Source organism: Lampetra fluviatilis, chromosome 34 (assembly GCF_964198595.1).
Source record: "Lampetra fluviatilis chromosome 34, kcLamFluv1.1, whole genome shotgun sequence".
In the NCBI taxonomy this organism is placed as follows: Eukaryota; Metazoa; Chordata; class Hyperoartia; order Petromyzontiformes; family Petromyzontidae; genus Lampetra; species Lampetra fluviatilis.
The window spans coordinates 6,904,125-6,924,154 of NC_136308.1; the positions used below are offsets into that span (position 1 = coordinate 6,904,125).

The window sequence follows — 20,030 nt, forward strand, 5'->3', positions numbered from 1 at the left end:
AGGAGCAAGTGCTGTTTTTGAGAGCACTTATGAAGGCCGGCACTGCACACAAGGGAGTTGGGTGGCCAGCATCACGTCCGGCCACCTTTGTCTCCCCAGTGGGGATGTTTACACATTGCACCAGGTATTCACATGAGGCCGACTCAACCTGGGGAAGGCCCAGAACCGGTTCAGATAATCATCACTCTTTTTGGCCACGAGTGGGAATCGAACTCCGGTTACCAGGTTCGAAGCGAAATGCACTAACCACAGTGCCACCAACTTGACACACGCACACACGAGCACACATGAACTCGTACACAAAGACCCTCTTGTTTGGTTCCGCAGCCTGCCGGTATACGTCCTCTTCACGAGCACCTACGAAGTGGCGGTATGGCGCACACACACACACACGAGGGTGGTGGATGACACACCACGCCTCGCCACCTTTGTCTCCCCAGTGGTGATGCTGACACGCTGCGCTTGGTGCACATTTTTAGGATGGAATCCAATTTCGAAGGTTAAAAAAAATAACTAAACATTACACTCACAATGTACAGGAATCAAACCTATATCACTGATCCTATGCAAAACATAAAAATATTTTACCCTGCTGCTGAATGCAGGCTCGTGTTGAAGCAAGGTTGAATTATCTGTGTCCATGAGATACTTTAATGCTCTCTATGGTAATTATATAAAAAGTCATACAAATGATATCACTGTGAGACAATCTCCCAGCATGCCCATTTCTAATGCTTTAAGGATTTTTAACTGTAATAAAAGCCTAAATGCCTGCATGCTGCCAAGAAAAACCTTTTTTCACCATTATCAGATCGCGTATTTTAAACAAAGGTTCTGTTCTTGTGCACATCCAGGCCCCCTGTTTGGGCCAGCGTTTCATAGGGGCTGAAACCCTCCTATCATTTTGGCACAGTGCTCTGCTGGCAACGAGCGCTATTATAATTACAGTTATCAGTCACACAATAAACAATGAAAAGCATCTCCCTGGCTCGAGCAACACGAGCCACGGCATAAGGGATGGCATTTTTTAAAGAAAAAACTCGGTGAAAGTAAACCGCATTTTAGGTGCGATCTACGAAATATACAATATTTGCCTCGCATGTCCAAACACGCACAAAGCCACCGTTCATAAGGAAGTACTTATAGACTCGCATACGACTACTTTTATTTTGCCGCTGACCTCCACTTTTCCGCCTGCCAAGCAAAGTAATATTAATAACAGTAACGATTTTATCCTCGGTGAAATATTAAATGCTTACTTAACGATTTTGGCAGAGATGGGGGGGGGGGGCGGAATACCGTCTCGTTATGTAGATTCCTTAGACGGTGACTTTAATAAAACGAGCGTTTGAATGAGGGCGGCACGGAGAGATCACCCACTCAGACAAGAGTGTGTCGTCTCTGACAGCTTGGCATTCTGGGGCACGTTCTGATGCACTGCTGTATTGTGAACATGCTAAACTGTAGCACAGACGGCCACCAATGATACAGACGAAGGAGGACTAGCCTTTTGATTTAAATAGTGACATCGTTAAACACCATGGTATGTGGGTACCTTGCGCAAGTGCTCTCAATTCAGACAGACTATCTTAACATTTGGTTTGGTCTAGGATCCACCATTAACCGCACACTAAATGAGGCATTGGAATATACCATGAAGTTTCAGTTTAACACGTAGGCTTTATTATGGACCATTGTGTTTGTGAAGAAGGCATTTCTTGATTTCTTTTCACTGTAAAATAAAGGTGTGCCTTTTGTTAAGTGTTCATTTTCATAGGCTAGAATCACGCAATAAGAAGCAAGCAAAAAGCATATAATACTTATGTATACACAATAGTAGCCTGAGAGTGACTGAGTCCAAAATTACTCTGATTCTTTAAGGCCATAACCAGACAAAAGCCAAAATTGCCAATTTTTTTCTTCGACGTTGAAACAAAAAAACAACAGCAAACTGTGGATATTAATACGGACGAAATTAAATTTTTCTCCACAAAGTTGAAAATAAAATTGCAAGGGATGCAATTTATCTATTCATTTCTGCACCATTCATAATGGCGTGCCGAATTTTCACGCTACGCTGTCTATCAAAAAACAAAGATCCCCCGTATAGTCTTAACAGACTGTTAGGGCAAGTGCTGTTAGCGAAAACCTATGAAGGCCGGCACGGCACATGGTGGGGGTGGGTGGCCAACACCACGCCCGACGGCCTTTGTCTCCCCAGTTTCGATGTGTTTTTAGACACTGCACCAGGTACTCATTTGAGGCCGAGTCGACCTAAGAGAGGCCCAGGACCGGTTCAGATAATTGTCACAGATTTTGGCTGAACAGGAATCGAACTCTGGTCACCGTATGCGTAGTGCAGCACGCTAACCGCTACACTACCGCTCCCCACACACAACGGTACTTATTCAGACTGCACACTCCGTGCAAATGGTTAACGGTGGGAGAGAGACAGTGTGATCAAATACAATGTGCGCATGTACACGCTCGCACCAAACAAGCCCACGTGTGCCCCAGTCATGTCGCGGAGGCAGCATCGGGTGCAAGGGGAAGGAGTCGTGCCAGGGCTTGGGGTGGAGGAGCTGTCAGAAATCGCTCTAGCATGTCACCACGGCCCGTCTGTTGTGATGGGCTCCCCTCCCGCCCCCCGCGTGTAAAACCACTGAACCATTTCTGATTGCGCTGCGTGGGGCTCACAGCGGGGACCGCCGGAGTTAACCCTGGCCCTGCCTGAGGCGGCGAGCCTCCGGAGAGAGTGGCAACGCTGTCGTCGGCAGGAACTAGAGGACGAGAGGTTCTGCCAAAGGCTGCGAGTCTGTCCTGCCGAGGCTTGGCTCACATGGGAGCCTGTGGAGGTGGGCGGGTGGCTAACAAGTCACGGCGCTGGGTCAGCACTGCTCAGAGGCTGGGATCAAATATGGGTGCCAGCCACACGGCCGTGAGTAAACTGGGTTCTTAACTGGAGTGAGTTGATGGTGTCAGTCACCAGTGAGTGCACCAAAAAAAACATCCCATTAAATTTCATTTTGCCACTGATTTTCACTGAATTTCAACTCTTGACAATTAAAATTATAAACTTCATTGTCTTGTGTTGAATAATTGCTCTGTGGCAGGACGGCCAAGTGCGCACCCTGGTGTGGATAAAGAGATCGTTTGAAGGGATTTCAGAAGTAGTTCTGAGATATATCTTTGCACGGACGTGGATGTTCTCCAACTTTGGGCAATGCACTGCTGCGTGACAGTTTTCAATGGATTTGTTTCTTCTCATGATAAGCTACCGATGGCACAGTCAGGATACAAATTGGGGTGGAACACTGAAACTAAATGACAAACACCTTGTACTGTTGCGATTGAATGCATATAATAGCGTAGAATAGCCTTCACGTTCTGCAGAGTTGAAAAAAAATAATAAAGAATTTTGAACAAAAAAGGCAGACTTGGAACTTGTGCTGACAACCATAAACCACGCGGTAATCAAGAGCGCCTATAAAAATCGGGATGGCGTCAAAAGCAGTGAAACTCAATTGGAATGAATTTTTCTGCGCTTTCATGGTGCGGGCCTGAGGTTGGGTGGGGACTGCAAGGCCCGAGCTGAGCTGAGCTGGACTGCATTGCGAGGCAGCCTCTCCCACAATGTGGCCCTTCACCCGCTGTGCCAACAACACTTCATTCACACGGCTCGGGTGAATGGCTTTAAATGTGCAGTAAAAAGCCACATCATTAGCCAACTGCAGCAGGAGGGGGGGGGGCAGCTCAAAGGCAGCTGCATGGACCACAGTATAACCATCTCAATTAAAAAAAAGTTTGTTTTAATTAATGGATTTAAAAAAATATATATCAATTGGATTTGGCAGAGCAGGAAGGTAGATGGATAACAAAATAATGTGCAGAAATATACTTTCCTGGCAGTTTTATGTAAATTATATTAATTTATGAACGTACTTACGACCCGCAAATCAGGACACGTAATTAATATGCTAAAATTACTCTGAGAAATACAATTTTTTATTTATTTTGGTTTGCTTCTGAAACCAGTCATACCATTGTGGAATACTTTCAATGCAGTAAAACCCAACACTAAGATGAAAACAAATGAGCAGGCTTTAAATAAGACATTTCTGCCAGCTTGGCTTAAATGTATCATTCTTGTAGATCAGTAAAGAGATTTAATATTATTTTCCACCACCAAAAACAATTCCCTTGCATATTAATGTAAAGGAATCCCTAAGCAGTGCTTCTAACCCTTTTTTGCAAGATTTCGCCAACTTCGGCAACGGTTAAAAAAAATGCTTTCATGCCACCTCCGGAGCATGCAGTGGCTGATAATGGTATGTGGTGAATGATGTGAAACCCTATAATGCCTGGATGTTGTTGCCAATCGTGCAACTGACATCATTAGATGCCCACCGATTTCAACTCTTATCTCTAATCGGATGCATTTTTCCAATTATAAATGTGCCCAAGTTTCAAATGCTATTGAGATGTTGTTTAAGCCGATGTCAAGTCAACGTGATGACAATTTGATTTGATCCATGGCATGCAAAACGTAGGGAGTGTGACACCAATGCTGTAAAATAGGAACAGCTGCTTATTGTAATACGCAAAATATTCTGCAAATCTTTTGCATACATATTTCCCAAAATACATTTTTACACATGGTATACTGTATATTTGCTTTTGAATCAAATTGCCTTTTCAGCTGAATGCTATCAATTACTGCCCAAGGATTTGGAGTAATTTGTGTCACAATATTGAACGACCTCCATTGTGAGAAAACGTTCTCCAAACTATAAAGACCAAAAGCAACGTCACTTTTGCCAAATTTGTATTCCCAAAGCAAAAGTCACCATATTCATAGAAATGTATATATAATTACACCTGGCCTTATGTTGAATCGGTTTAGTTTTACCAGAACATAAATAAACAGTGTTTTGATTTGTGGAGGGGGGGGGGGGGAATAGGAGGGCTGAAGGAGTCTAAAATTCACTTACAATTACATTATACTGTGGCTGCATAGTGCTTATTCATTAAGAGTCTGCACAAAACGCACTGTTGCCAAACTCACACTGTGGCACCCTCAGCTGTATAAGAAATAATAGGCGTGACACAGACGCGAAGACCCATCGCATTGTATTTGCTCGGTCTGCCTGTGATGTGCCCGGTGGGAGCTGCGATGGACTGTGGCTGGCATTAGCGCGCGTGACACTCAACAATCAGGCGTGGTAATTTAATGCCGCATTCCAAGGAGGGATGAGCCACCGTCCAAAACTCTGCGGTTCCAACCCCCCACCCCCGACCATGCCGAGCCGGATTCGCTGCCAAGGCACGAATGCACGCTGAGAGACAGGGGCCAAGCACAAGCTTGAGCCTTCAAGCCGACCGTGCGTATGCACACACGCACGCGCTAGCTCGCACGTAGGGGAGCAGACTCGCATTTCCCGTGTGCACGAGTGACGTAAAAATACGCTACTGCTGCACACTCTGCTCACAAACGAGCGCAGCTGTAAATATTTCAAGGCTTTAAATCAATAGCAACGGCGCTTGATAACTTATAAAGGTATGCACGTCAAATTGTGTGCGCGCTGCCATTCATCTGCGTCAAACGGCTAAACACGTGCGCCCGCTACGGGAAGCTTTCTGGAAAAATACGCGAAATTGTGTTGCGATGTCGTTCTTTCTTTTTCCCCAGTCGCGCACATGGGTTGGCAAAGGCGCAACGCCTACACATTCCGCTAAACAGGCACTGTCTAAACCGACGTGTCCAATTAAGAAATGAATTTATAGGAAGTACTTTATAGCTAAGCTGAACTACCCCCCCGCAAATGCAGTATTTCATCCTGTCCGTGACCACCACTTTATGAAAAAGGAGCAAGTAAACATCCACCGCTGGAAGTAAGATCAATGACGAATCAAAAAATAACCAGCCAAAAAACATCTGAACGTGTAGTCCTTGCACACACATTCATCACAGTCCTGGTAGTGCAGCTACTTAACCAAAGCGAATTGTTGTTTCCATTACAACAGAACTGTGCTAATAACCGCCCCGAGAAAGCTCCATTAATGTGCCCCCTCCGACGCAAAGACCAAGCATTTTCTCGGCGAGTGACAGCCGAAAATTATGACAAATTAATCGCTTGCTACCCAGTTGCTTGTTAACCTGGGCATCCCTCAGCCAGGCAATTAAAAGCCAATTTCAATTTACTGCATTGTTGGGCAGAGTCACTTGCAGCTCTGCCTTCCACCCACCAGGCCAATGCTATTGAGCGCGCTAGTTTGTAGGTTTCCCATTCATAGAGCCACAGAGGCACCTAGTGGCCGTACCTGAAGAGCCATGAAAGACCGGTTGATGGTGTTTTTGCTAACCGAGTATATTTCAGCTATTCCTCCTTTGAAAGATCTCACAGGGCATTGATTAATGGTGCGATCCATTGATTGCAACGTGCAGCCGCATTCACAGCAGGGGGTATTTGTTATTTGATATTTTTGCGTGAGATGGCGCATCTGCCGAGTGTCGATAGTGGTGAATTATGTGAAATACATTCAAAATAATTCACTCTCATTAGCCATGTGAATAAAATGGCACCACTAAAGCTTTACTACCCTGAGGTGGCACCAATGTCTGCTCTGACCCATGAACTGCAGTTATGTTCTTCATACACTCACAGTAATTGGGAACTCATGAACGAATAATATTTTATTTGCTGAATAATATCTGAAGTTTGAAATGGTCAACTTTTGTTGAACTTCAATATTTTATTTTAAGTGTTTCACTAATGACCGCCTTATTACATTACAAAAAATGTAATGATGGGAACACCGTTCTTGAGTACACAATGCCAAAGAGACATCATTTGCCGGCTTGTTTTGGCAACCTAAAACAATGTTTCAGAGAAGAATTTGTGCAGCGACAGTCACACACTTGACACAAACAATACCACGTTGTTTACTTTCACGCATAAAAGTAGGTTTTTTTCATTAGACAGCAGTGGCAGACTCGAAGCGACCGTGGGTTTAACTTTAACGCATTCGATGTATTATTAAGGTCTTCAAATGCTTTCATTCAGTATGAAATGTTTGCACTGAGGCCTTTACTTAAAAAAAAAACCTCCGTTTCAGACAGCGACATAGCTTGTGAATGCCAACTCACCGACCAGCGATTCTCTTAACACGAAGCCCAAGAAAAGAAAATATGAGAACGTTAAAATAAATACACGCACACAGGAAGTCTTTTTGTTATTACTGCGTTGTGTTGTACAGCTCTCTAACGTGATTTCGGGTTGCGCTGAGTGCGGCAGATTATTCAGGAATTGATTATATTCACGAACACGCATAGCTTCTTCACGAATTGAAGATTCATATGGGGTAATTTTTTTTTGTTTTTAGAATCTCCCAGCAGGTGGAAGTGAAACAGCGGACAACACGTGGAACAATAAGCGGGACAACCTGAAAACAGAGAGCCTGCGAAGCCTCTTTGTGTAATGTAGGTTATAACAAATTCAGAATACATTACTCAGATGCGATGATAAGATAGTTTTCTTGAAAACTTTTCAATAGCCTTGCAAAGATCTCCTTAGTTTTTAATGATGTCGGCAGTTCCCAAAGTGAACGAATGCATTTTCGTAAAACGTTGAAGATTCAAAGCCATTTGCGCTTAACCCTTTGCTTTTGTTTGACATTGCATATAAACTTTGTTTCTCAGTTTTGTAGAAAATTAGAAAGACATAAGTGACAATTTATTTTCCGGCATTATCGGTTAAATCTCATAGCGAGTATTTAACGAGGAGGAAAACGTATGACTGTGTGCCACTAACCAGAGGTGGGACAAAGTCATTGTTATGCAAGTCCAAGTCGAGTCGCAAGTCATCAAATTCATGACTCGAGTCTGACTCGAGTCCAAGTCACATGACTCGAGTCCACATCTCATAGGTGGGACAAAGTCATTGTTATGCAAGTCCAAGTCGAGTCGCAAGTCATCAAATTCATGACTCGAGTCTGACTCGAGTCCAAGTCACATGACTCGAGTCCACACCTCTGCCACTAACACAGGACACGTCAAACGTTTATGTTATATTTTCACGGAGTCTATGTGCTATTCGGCACTGTATTTAGATTGCACAACCCCACACTTAAACACTTACATTATAAACCACAGTGAGCAAATACAAAGTATTTTCTGAAGACACCTGAACCTAGGGTCATCATGCCATGACTTAAAGAGGATGACAGAAGCCAAGTCATGCCTTAAGTTGCAGGAATGTGACATGCACAAAAACGGGAGGAAACACAATAATACCGATTATTAACCAAAGAAATTCTCACTTTGTGTCGATATTTTCTTTCAAGAAGAATCCTGCATTGCCATTTTTGGTTAATTCAGTTGTTGAGTTTTTGGCATGTCGAAATAAACCAGAACAACCAGAGAAAACCCAAGTAGACAAGGGGTGTACACGCTCACATTTTCACAGAGACAAATTGCAAAATACATTGGCTGCACTGGTATCTCCTGGCTGACTTTCAGCTCAAAACTACTATACCTGGTGTTCCATAAGCAGTCCCCTATCCAGGTATTACCTATCTATAGAGCTCGTATCACCCTCATACTTGAGGGTTGATTGCAGATAAATGTTTTCTATCTTTTGCAATCCAGGTACTATGATCACCAGGCTCAAAATTGCTTCGCTTTCGACATCTGCCAACATTGGCCTAGTTTTACAGTGGAGTGATATAGGCGACTGTCATAATGAGCTGTGGCTGAGACCAGCATGCGGCATTCTAATCTAACTAAAGTTTTTATTCTACCAGGCAAGGCCCACTGAGCTATACAGCTCTTTTTTACAAGTGACCCGGCGACAAATGATAGCTCAACGAAGTGGCTTATTACGTGGAAATGTATAAGCATCCAAATACTCAAAATGCAGATTTCTAAATGTGGAGGGAAAAACCGGAGGGCCCGGAGAAAAATGCAGACAACCACAAGGAGAACATTAAAACTCCAAATATACGGGCGTCAGGGTCGGGATCGAACCCACAACCGCCTGTATATCAGGCGAGACAGTTAACATCTAGGCATCACTCGGTAAAAACTGACAGCAAAATTGAGGACGTTCCGTGGAGCGAGGAGCCGCTCCATGTTCAGATAAATGCAGGGACGCGCGAGGCACGAACCTTCTTCTGCAGAACGTTGATCTTGCGTTCCTTGACATCGAGCATGTCTTTGAGGTCGCGGATTTCTCCGGCCAGCGTCCCCTTCTCCTCTGTCAGCTCCTGCAGCTGCTTGCCCTTCTTGTTGAGCAGAGACTCCTTCTCCTCCAGGCGCATCCTCAAGGCATCAACCTGCACGCAGCAGTGGAACCATTAAAATGCGGATTGTTAACTGTACACGTTACGTACATGTCCACACACCAGTCGACATATCCGCACATGTGGACATGTCGACTGGTGTGGTTGATCTGGTCCGAGGCATGAAAGTTTACACGTTTCTCTTTTGATCTCATGGCGTCATGACTTTAGTTGATGATTTTTAAAAAGTTGAGAACACTCGCAGCTAGCCAAGTCACAAAAGAGCCGTGGAAGATGGCATCAAAGAACTACTTATGAAGTCCCTTAAATGGGCTTCTTCGTCCACACTAAAGGCAGAGATTTTGTATTTCCTACAATTAGTGTTCACCACATGGCAGATAAACTGAACATTTTAATTCGCAGAGCTAGAACAGCTTCAAGTGAAGAGAAAAAAAACATTTCTTCGTATGGCGATTGGTGATCTCTAGCTGGGACCGTAAACTTGCTGAATGTTTAATCGTAGGCCGCTGCGAGGATTATAGCCCAGGATGGATCTCAGCGGTGCCGGCTCATTGCTTTGACACCGCAATGCAGTTGGTTTCTTTCATCTCAATGCTGACAAGGTGCAGCCTCCTCTAGTGGAGAGAGTCCCGTGAAATCCCCATCACCCAAAGACATGAAAACCAGTCACGGCCAGATCCAAAGGAGGAACGCTCTGATGTACTCGGGCGAAAACTCAAAAGAGACAGAAGTCACCTCTGTAGCAAGCACGAAAGCTTTATTTGTTTCTGCTGCTAATGTAATATGAAGGGATATGTATTTATTTCGTATTATTATGCCCAGTTATCCTTTTCAGGAGGGTCCTGACAAGTTTTTGTAGCAGGGGGGGCGGCAATGTCCCCATGTGTAATTCCCCCAATTGAGTAATTTAGAGGTAATCTTTTTGTTTAGCATTTAGTTACATTGCATGCTTTTCTTATTTGGAAATACAAGCACTGCAGAGGAAGGTATGTTGTTCAATTGGTATCTGCAATCACTACATTTACTTTCACAACTATTCACACTCTCTCTTAAATCATTATCCAGGTTGGGAAGGATTGATTCTATCAGTCACGTTTGCCAGCAGGTTCCAGTGGTATTTGGGTGGAAGAGTTTCTGCAATGGAAATTCTTGTGCCTCAGTATATATACTCTTAGTTCTTTCGGTAAAGTCACGTAGGTAAAAAAATGAAATTAAAATTAAAATAAAACAATAAAAATCACGACGTTTCGGAGGCAACACAAGTCTCCGTCATCAGGTGGGACCGTCACAGCCAGATTAGCTGCATCAAGTGTATATAGGTTTGATTCCCGACTTGGGTATCTCTGTGTGGAGTCTGGATGCTCTCCCCCTGTTCCGTATTGGCCAAATATCCCAACTGCTGAAATATTACCTGCAAACGACCCAATTTCCAATACAAATAGCAACATCACTGCCGAATGTGAAAACTCGGCAGGACCCTTCTGAATGCAAGTTTTGAGACTCGGTGAGGCTTTTGTGGATAAGTTTTGATTATTATTGTCAGATGAAAAAGCACCTCGAGAGAGCAACGATGAGACGTAATGAATCTGAAGTGAAGGTGCCTCGTATGATGCAGTAGAGGCAGCGTCACTGTTCAGCGGTGCTCGTGATGCATTCTCTCCAACATTAACTACATTGCAATGAAGTAACTACCAATGGGAGGAGCTGTGGCACAGTTTGATTCCTAGCCATGGTGAATATCAGTGGTGAGTGATATCATATCAAGTCTTGGCCCCCATTTACAAACCTCCATTGACCAGTGGTGTGAAGTATGATTAAACAATTCCCATGATCGACATGGTGTGAGGGGCCCATCATCCAGCAGTGGATGGATGAAGGGTTGTAAATGAAAGCTACTAGTTACATATTCTTGGTTCTTTCGGTAAAGTCACGTAGAAGGGAAATAATAAAATAAAAAATATATAAAAAATAAAATTCTCACGACGTTTCGACTGCAACACAAGCAATCATCATCAGGTGTGAAATCCACACAAGAAAATTTGAAAAAAGTGGCGTTTTTTTCTTAACGTCAGCATCAAGTTACATGTTATAACTGTGCGTTGAAACTCATCTTTGGATAGTCAAAGCAAAAAAAAGGTTTATTTTGCTATAATAAAAAAAAGATGAGCAAATTAGTTGCAGATTTTCTAAAATACCTCACACCCCAAAACGTCTACTTTTTCAAATCAGTTTTGGGAATAGACTAATAAACGAACTGCAGCGACTGGGCCAAGCGTAGTGTTTGTTTTATCTTCCAAAATGGGAGCTTCACAAACGAACTGGAAAGAATCCGTGACTTTGAATCAGTTTCGTGCTACAATGAAAACTCAGGAGTGTGGCGGACGGTAACATCTTGCATGGCTCTGCCTGTAAGGAGGTGGCATTTTAGTGCCTCTTTGCCATCTGGTACAACAACGTCAGCAGGGGCGATGTCAAACATTAAAAGGGGGGGCGCGGCTTCCCAGTGAGGGAAACAATTTTAATTACGCGATCCCTTGTAAGGGACACGGGTAGTCATTACAATGTCAATGTTGCGGCATACTTTAAATTCGATATTTGACGGCATTACACGCCGCACGCTCCCTGTTGGGAGCTCTGCGGCGCGCGACGCAAAGGCAGCGAACAGTGGGGGGGGGGGCATGCGGGGGGGGGGGGGCGTGCAACCATCACGCGCAAAGCGTCCCTGATCACACGGCCCTTCTCCGAGAACCAAGCAGTGTGGCATTAAGACCGCGACTTTGAAATTCAAGCTCTGGGGCACAGTGGTGGACTTCAGGGTGAATCACACGGCGGGTAAGTCAAGACTGCAAGAAACATCCAATTATGTGATGGCCTGAATAATAACATAGCTTGCTTGCTCTCAGGCTCACTGAAAGGGAGCACTTTAATGACTTGGGGCCAGGGGGGGCAGGGAGCTGAAGAGTGCGAGGGAGGCGGTTGCGGGTGCGAGAGACCCCAAAGAGACCTCTTCTGGATTTTGTCCTTGGCTCACTAGAAGTTCTCTATGGGGTTGCGTGCCTCCTTAATAATGTGGCTAAATATAAGTGCTTGGTAGGAACGTTCTACTAATGGGCGTCCTTGGTCAAGCACTTTGGCAAATAATGCGTTGTAAAACCTGCAACAAAGGAATCTTCCTTACATCAAATAGTACATGTGCATGTAGAGCCCTTGCCTCAATCTACTGCTGGATGAAGGCAGCTTCCCTGTGCTGTGACACCCATGGGGGTTATTTGAACATGCTTCACCGCTATGGTCAGTGTGGGTTGGTGAAGGCGGGCAACTTAGATGTTACATGCAGCACGGATATTGTCCTGCAATGTCATCCAAGAACCACGGAGAAGCACCAAAGCAGCATAAAAAACTGTTGTTATAACATGGGACCTTTCTGGCCAGTGTCGAAATATAAGAATAGGTTTTACCCTTTCTGGCACTAAAACAGGTGCTAAGATCTTAAAACACCAAACATAAACCTTTTTGCAAGGAATCCTATCTGCATTAACCACACATAGTTGTGGTGAACATGCGAACAACAAAAACATGCTCTGGTAATATATATGCATTGTTTTTGAAAGGTCTGTTTGGTGTTTTAACATCTTAACACCTGTTTCATTGCCACAAAGGGTAACACCTATTCGTATAAACTGTTATGTATGGTGTTCACCTATCCATGTATTATCCAGACTCAACCTTGCTTAAATTTCCAAGAAATGACAATATCTGGAGTATTTGGGGTTATTTCATTAAAAACTCTTTCCTGATTTTACTTTAAATGTGTTCAATAGTAACGCCTATTATTACATCGCTTTCATGAGATGGTGGCGGCCTGGGGAGATTTTCATTCAGCAGTGGATTGACCATGGCTTATGATGATGATGGTTAATCTTAATGCAATAAACATCCATTGTGGGCAACGGCTGCAAATTGCCATTGGTGCATTCCCTAGATTGAAACAGGATCAGAAATGAGTAGCATCGATGATTTATTTCACCTATTTTTTTGATATTCATAATGAAAACGTCGATGTCAAGTGCCGGCAAGGTTAAGTAATAAGGTTAGAGTTAAGGTTAGGTCGCCGTTTTTTATGACGTCAATAATTGAAATGTTTTTTTTATATCAATAATTTCCGAACGAATGTCAATTCTGCCTGGCTCAAATTGTGCAGCGGTTGTGTTTTGTGCTTGTGCAGGTTTCCTGTTAATAAAATCTGGTTCCTTCAGACAGAACTTTAAGGCTGCCTGCAGTTATTTTTGGCCACGCTCCATGTTGTAATCAAGCGTGGTATGCCAAAAGAGGGCCAAGATCAAATCTTGGGATTATAAAACAAAATAAAAAGTACTTTTTTTTTAATTCACTCAATGGCTCATGCCCTAGCTGAAATAAATGCCGACAAGAGAGCAAAACAATCGAATTATCATTTACAGCTGCAGTGTGTAGATTCCTTAGCCTTAGATGTATCCGTGCTTATGACCTACCCTTTGAAGTTGGCATTTAACCGATATTTCTTTCCCTTGAATTTGTAAAGAGAGTCAATGAAACGTCCCGTCCCGAAGGCAGCTGGTTTGTGTAATTGGGTCGGAATTTGACAATTCTCAGAAAATTCCATAAGATGCCTTTAAATGCTATTGGGTTGCAAATGGATAACTTAGTCTTCATAAGGTTACGGCAAATCATTTGCAAAATATTTTGGAAATTGGGGAAATAAGAAAATTGGAAATTAATGTCTTTCTAATGGTAAGTAGTGGTAATACATTCTTCAGTTTAATCCACTGCGAAAGTGAATTATTAAAAACATAACAATGGTTGTGCATTCTCAGGTGTTTCTAAGTGTCAAAATGAAATGTATTTATGTGAACATAATACACGAATGTAACATTAAAACAGTAATTCCCATTTGATGTATAATTATTCAATGTCATGTGCATTCAAGATTTACTATTGTTAAATTATTTTAGCATGTTGCTAAAGTTTCGTTACAGTAGGCCTGGTACAGACATTGCTATCAGGCAGGATTGCAAGTGGTCAAGACTAACATCAGAGTGGGAACCAAGGGAGAGAAGACACCCAAGTGTCACCCACAGCAATGGAGCAATAAACTCGGCTTACATGCGGATGCTTGGTGGGCTGATAGGGCGCGCCATGGTGGCAAGATGTTAACCTCGTCTGACATGCAGGAAGTCGTGGGTTTGATCCCGACACTTACATCAAAATATTTGGAGTTTGCATATTCTCCCCGTAGTCACGTGGATGTTACTCCGGGTCCTCTGCTTTATTATTTGTCCACATTTACAAACGTGTGTTTTTAGTATTGCACTGCTATCAATTTACACATAAGCCATCTTGTTGAGCTTTCATTTGTGGCCAGATCGCTTCTCAAAAAGAGCTATATAGCTCAGTGGGCCTTACCTGATAAAAAACTATTTTTGTTTAGTTTTAGTTTCGTAGTTTAGTTATATCACAGGCTTTGCTAATGCTTCATCCAGTAGTGGAACAATCATTGCTGATTACGCCTATGACACAGTGTCCATCATTAGATTAAATCTGCTCATGTGCAGATGCTTGATGAGTTGTTACATCACGAGACCGAGACGGAAGGCGTCAGCTTCGATAGCCTTCATCCAGCAGTGGAATGACCATGATGATGATGATTCTGCACATCACTGGATGCTTCTGTGAGAGAATCCAGTGTCGCGTGCAATGAGCACCCATTGGCGGGAGAGGAAATAGACGCGAGACCCAATCCATCTTGTCAAGCCAGCAAGAACGGCGTAACATTAAGTATTTATAGATGATCAATTCAGCGACGAGGGCTCTGTGAGTCACCATTTGCAATTAATCACTGCACAAACCTCAAAGAGTGGGGGAGAAAAAAAGTTGACTGACAATACCATCTTGACAATGCCTACATCGTGTATGCAAATCTCGCCAGGATGCACAGGATCTAATCAGTTAGGAAGCTGAGCACAGCCGAGGTTGAACAGCGTTTGAATGAGCGACCTTGCACAACCGGTTGCGTTACAAGCTGCAGAGTCGATGTGGTGGTGGGGGGGCAGCGGATGGCAATCCATCAAAATCCAATGTTGTGCAGTACTTAGATGCTCCAACTTATTTGCACCTCAACTTCATCGAAGCACATTGATCGGATTGAAGTACAGCCAAAATACCTCCCATGACCCACGTGGCATGGGGAGGCCCTCACCCATCAGTGGATTGACAAGAGGGCTGTACACATCAATGTATACAATAGCAATCATGTAAAACAAATAGGCGATTATCCGGTTCAAGTAAAGTGTGGTAGACAGCCTTACAGCATTGACTAATGCCACCGTATGCCTCTCAGACAGTATTTAATTGGAATCTGTCGCTTGATCTGAAAACGACTGGGGTCAGGAGGAGGGAAACAGACAAACCCGTCCCCACTGCTCGCAGGGAATGGGACCGTGCACCTCTGTCTGCAGAATGGCCGCTCGCTGCTCTTTGGCCGTGAGCGATTCCTTGAGGACCTCGATGTGCTGCTTGCAGTCCGAGTTCTGATTGGTGAGAGTCTCAAGCTTGGTCTGCACTGCCAGCAGCTCCGAGTCCTTCCTGGATATCTCCTGCTTCAGCTGGTCCACCTGCACGTGCGTGTTTGCGTGCAAGCACGCGCAACCGACGATGCAGAAACGACAAAAGGCCACACTTTTTAGTGAAAATGAAAGGCGCGGGGGGGGGGGTGTTTGCCCTTTCCCGCCCACGTCTGTGCGGTCCACCTACGGCGGACTCGCCCGTCTCGCAGGCCAGAGGCATGCCACGCTCGGAAAGCGAGAGCCGCGCACGCAGGTACCCAGGCCCGCACGATGTCATGACGCGTGCACCACGCGCACACGGCCGCTTAAGCCCGCAGCCAACCTGTCACCAAGCAAGGTAAAGTATTATTTTAAATCCCCAAAGCGCGAGGACCGATAGGAGAGAGCGAGTAATCAGAGAGAAATCTCTGCAGGCTGCAGACGCATTCCCTAGGCAGAAGCTTCTGCCAGTAAATTAACCAGGCAAGATCAGTTTAATTACAATGGCTCAGTACCCTTGATAATTACAAATGGGGAGAAACAACTACCACTGACTGAATATTCTTTCATTTCCTTCCACCGCTGACCCAGATGTAAACGCAGCCATCAAGGATATTTTTAGAATTTGATATCGAGTCAAAAATGTCCTCGATGTGTGGGCTGTTTAATTTTCAAACTCAAGACAAATTGTTGGCCAACACAATGAGGCACACAAGGCATTGCATTTCTGGGCAAATGCAACACAAGTGTGGCCTTGTAAAAGTAATGAAAATGTTTTGACTTGCAATTAATAAAATAATGTTAAACTTTTAAACTGAACATTTGGGAGGAAATATGCCATTTAAAAACAAATTAAATAATTATCTTAATTTCCCAAAACTTTGTCATGCCATTTCAGCTCTTAAAGCAGTCAAATAAAACTCGGTGAGTCTTGGTTAATGCATAAGTACATAATTTACAGCATGCTATTCAAACTGCATAAGTGAAGTAATGCAGATCGGGCTTTCTGCTTACCATCTGTGCTCAGTGTGAAGAGTCAGCAAAGCAATTGCCGCAGCAACTAGTAAGAATAATATATCTACACAACACCATATTCAATTGGCGCAAGCTGAGACAAGCAGAGCGTTCAATCATTTTAATCAAAGAAGGTGATTGCATTGATTGCACAAGCACCAGACTTCACAGGAAATTAAGCCCAGCAATAAGCAAACGACCCCACTCCTTTTGAACCAAAAGACTCAAAAGCTGGAAGGATGGCTCAGAATTTGGCGGTCCATTTTATGCCTTACAAATGCCACAAGATTGCGCTCTTAGGCTCTATGCCGCCCTCAACCCCCCCCCCCCGTGGTGGCCCACATTAGCCCGAATGCCATGCGGCGCAATTTTAAAAAGTTCCGGGAAATCGAGGTAATGTCGGAAACGTGGCAAGCAGCGGCTGTACTTGAGCCAGAAACCATTTTCTGGGCTGTGTAGCTCACAGTATTCAGTCACGTAACATTGTGCTGGGTACACAGAACCTTCTTGTTAACTGCGAACGGAAGTTGCTCTGTGTAAACATTGAAAAAAAAATAAACAAGCATGAAAAGAAAACCGACAAGCAATTTTCCATTAAAATGATCACATTTTGAAAATGAGCCAAAAACATCCTTCCTTTATTTCATTTATTTCCTCTCTTTTTTGGTCAATGGGCTTTAATTTTTATTTTTTTAAAGCTACAGCAAAGGAGCATCTTAGTAAGCCTTACAGCGGCCACTTTTGGCGTCTAGATTGCGATGAGCCGTGCGACGGGTGAATACATTTACTGTCATCTTTCCAGCCTCAGAGTCTTTGTCGCTTGCAGATCCCACAACCGTACGCACACAACCGTACGCAAGTCTTACTGCAGAGCCAGGATCTGAATGAATGCTCTCAACTCGCTTTCTCAGCTCCCGCAGTTCAACCTCTTTCGCCGCTAAATCTTCTTTCATCCTTTCAACCTGTTAAACATTCGTAGCCACTGACGATCACGCTCTAGCAACACAGTGGTGATTTTTTTTTATAGATTGCAAACGAAAATTATAACGCGCATAAACAATAATACAATATTAGAAAGGTGTTTTTTTTTTAGTGTATACCACATAATCTGTGGATTAGATGCACTTCCTCCCCCCCCTGTATTTTAAAAACAAAGTTAGGTGCGTATTATAATCTGAAAGGTGTTGTGTGTGTTCATGCATGTTACCAAATGTATATACATTGATTGACCCAGGCGCACAAATTTGCAGTGTGTCTTACTTTCTGGAGCATCTTATTCCAGAGAAAATTGTAACAATCGTTAATGATTATTTGCAATATTATTTAATACTAGCTTTTTTTGCCCGTCCAAGGTCAGGTGTATTTTGCAGTAAATCTGAAATATTCAATAGAAAAATAGTTCAGCTCATGATTATTAATGAGGGGGGGTTGCCCCATGTGGAGTGACGTCACCCACTAATGGTTATTGGGGAGGGGTGCGGTATGTGGAGTGACCTAAATTGCCAAGTGATGCAAGTGTTTCTAACGAATCTGCCACAGTTTACAGCTCATTATAATCAGCCAACAGTTTCCCAAGTGATATTGTGCCGCTCAATATGGCGGTTAACAGTCGGGGACAATAAGTGAGCAGAATGCTTTGGCAGGAGGCGTTATAAGTCCTGCACTTCTTCGTGATTGCGATAACCAAGGCTTTGTTGAAGATTGTGGTTGCGAGCAATCGGTGACTCTTGTGAACTAAGTGGTCGAGCGTTACATCGGAAGAGGAACAATGCAGGCTGTGTGTACCATTCTGAAAAGTATTCCCAATAAAAGCATTTGCCTTCACTCAATAGCCGGAGCACCGAGCACTTAACTTTGCAAAGTTTATATCTGCTATTGTGCAATGGCTGGCGCAGTGCCTTAAATTTGATTCCAAGTCAGCTAACACCGATAATTCACCAACCCGAACTGACCAGCGTGGTGAAGTATGCTCAAACAACCCCCATTGCCAACACAGCATAGGAAGGTTTCACCTAACAGTGGATTGACAAAGAACTGTAAGCCAAAGTAACGAAACCAGACCGGCTAAAACATGACAGTGTTCCCCCTTCAATTAAAACCCTCTGATCACAAGAGGAATTGGTAGGACGCACACTGTGTGCACAGATATGCATTACATCCCACTTACAGCCGTGTAAGAAAGGGCAATCAGTGGAAAATGGGCCAACAGCCACTGGATGATTAAACAGAAAATTGATTCAATTTGCAGATTCCGTGGTTTCAGAATGTCCTAATGCGCCAGATCTCATTGGCAATATGGAGGGAACATGTGGGGAGTTAAGAGGTAATTTCAATATCACTGTTACAGTCGCATGCATGCTAGGAGTTGAGTGTGCAATTGCGGGCATGTGTGTGTGTCTGTACATGTATCACACACATGTGGGGAACAGAAGTGTTGGGGTTAGCGCAGTGCGCTTCGAACCTGGCTGCCCGAGTTAAATTCTCGCTCATGGTCCACACCAGTGACGATTGTCCGAATCGGTTCTGGGCCTCCCCTAGGCCAGCTCAGCCTCAAATGAGTACCTGGTGCAGTGTGTAAACAACGCCCCCCCCCCCCCCGTGTGCTGCTCACTAACAGCACCCGCCCCAACAGTCTGTGTAGGCTATAAAGGGGGGTCTTTGTATCACACACACACTCAAGGACCCCTTACCTTGTTCTTCATGAACTTCGAATGGCTCTTGTACACCTCCATCTGTTTCAGCTCCTCCTCTCGCTCCTCGATGCTCAGGGCGCCATTTGTCTTCAGCATCTGCACCTCATCCTCCAGGTCACGCAGGTTCCTCTCCAGGGACGCAATCTTCGTGTCCTGTGCAGTGCAACGAGCGGGGAGGGAGGGAAACTTATCCGCACCCAAACATGCGTAGGGTCTCGCTGCTTGAAGGAAAACAGCCGCACCGTGGCAATTTCGCTCACGAGGCACCAAGGTGCCCTGCAACATTGCACGGGAGGACCATGGAGTTTGAACATTACAATAACAATGTGAGGGTTCGTAATGATACGGGCCATTCTGGACTGCTGCGCCGTGCTGCTTCAACATGTGCACGTACAGGCCCTTTTGTCACTCCACTGCTGGATGAGGACCTCGCCACGCCCGT

The 20,030-nt window shown here is 44.1% G+C and overlaps 1 protein-coding gene across 3 annotated transcripts in view; it reads right to left on the bottom strand.

Annotated features, from left to right (window-relative positions):
- Positions 1 to 20,030, bottom strand: part of LOC144944336 (ERC protein 2-like) — a 179,866-nt gene that overhangs the window by 124,133 nt on the left and 35,703 nt on the right. For all 3 annotated transcript variants that reach the window (XM_078872428.1, XM_078872427.1, XM_078872429.1), the window contains exons 8-10: positions 19,586 to 19,741; positions 15,783 to 15,950; positions 9,166 to 9,333 (exon numbers count right to left, since the gene is read on the bottom strand). In XM_078872428.1, coding sequence (XP_078728554.1) covers positions 9,166 to 9,333; positions 15,783 to 15,950; positions 19,586 to 19,741 — 492 coding nt within the window. The remainder of the gene's footprint in view (positions 1 to 9,165; positions 9,334 to 15,782; positions 15,951 to 19,585; positions 19,742 to 20,030) is intronic.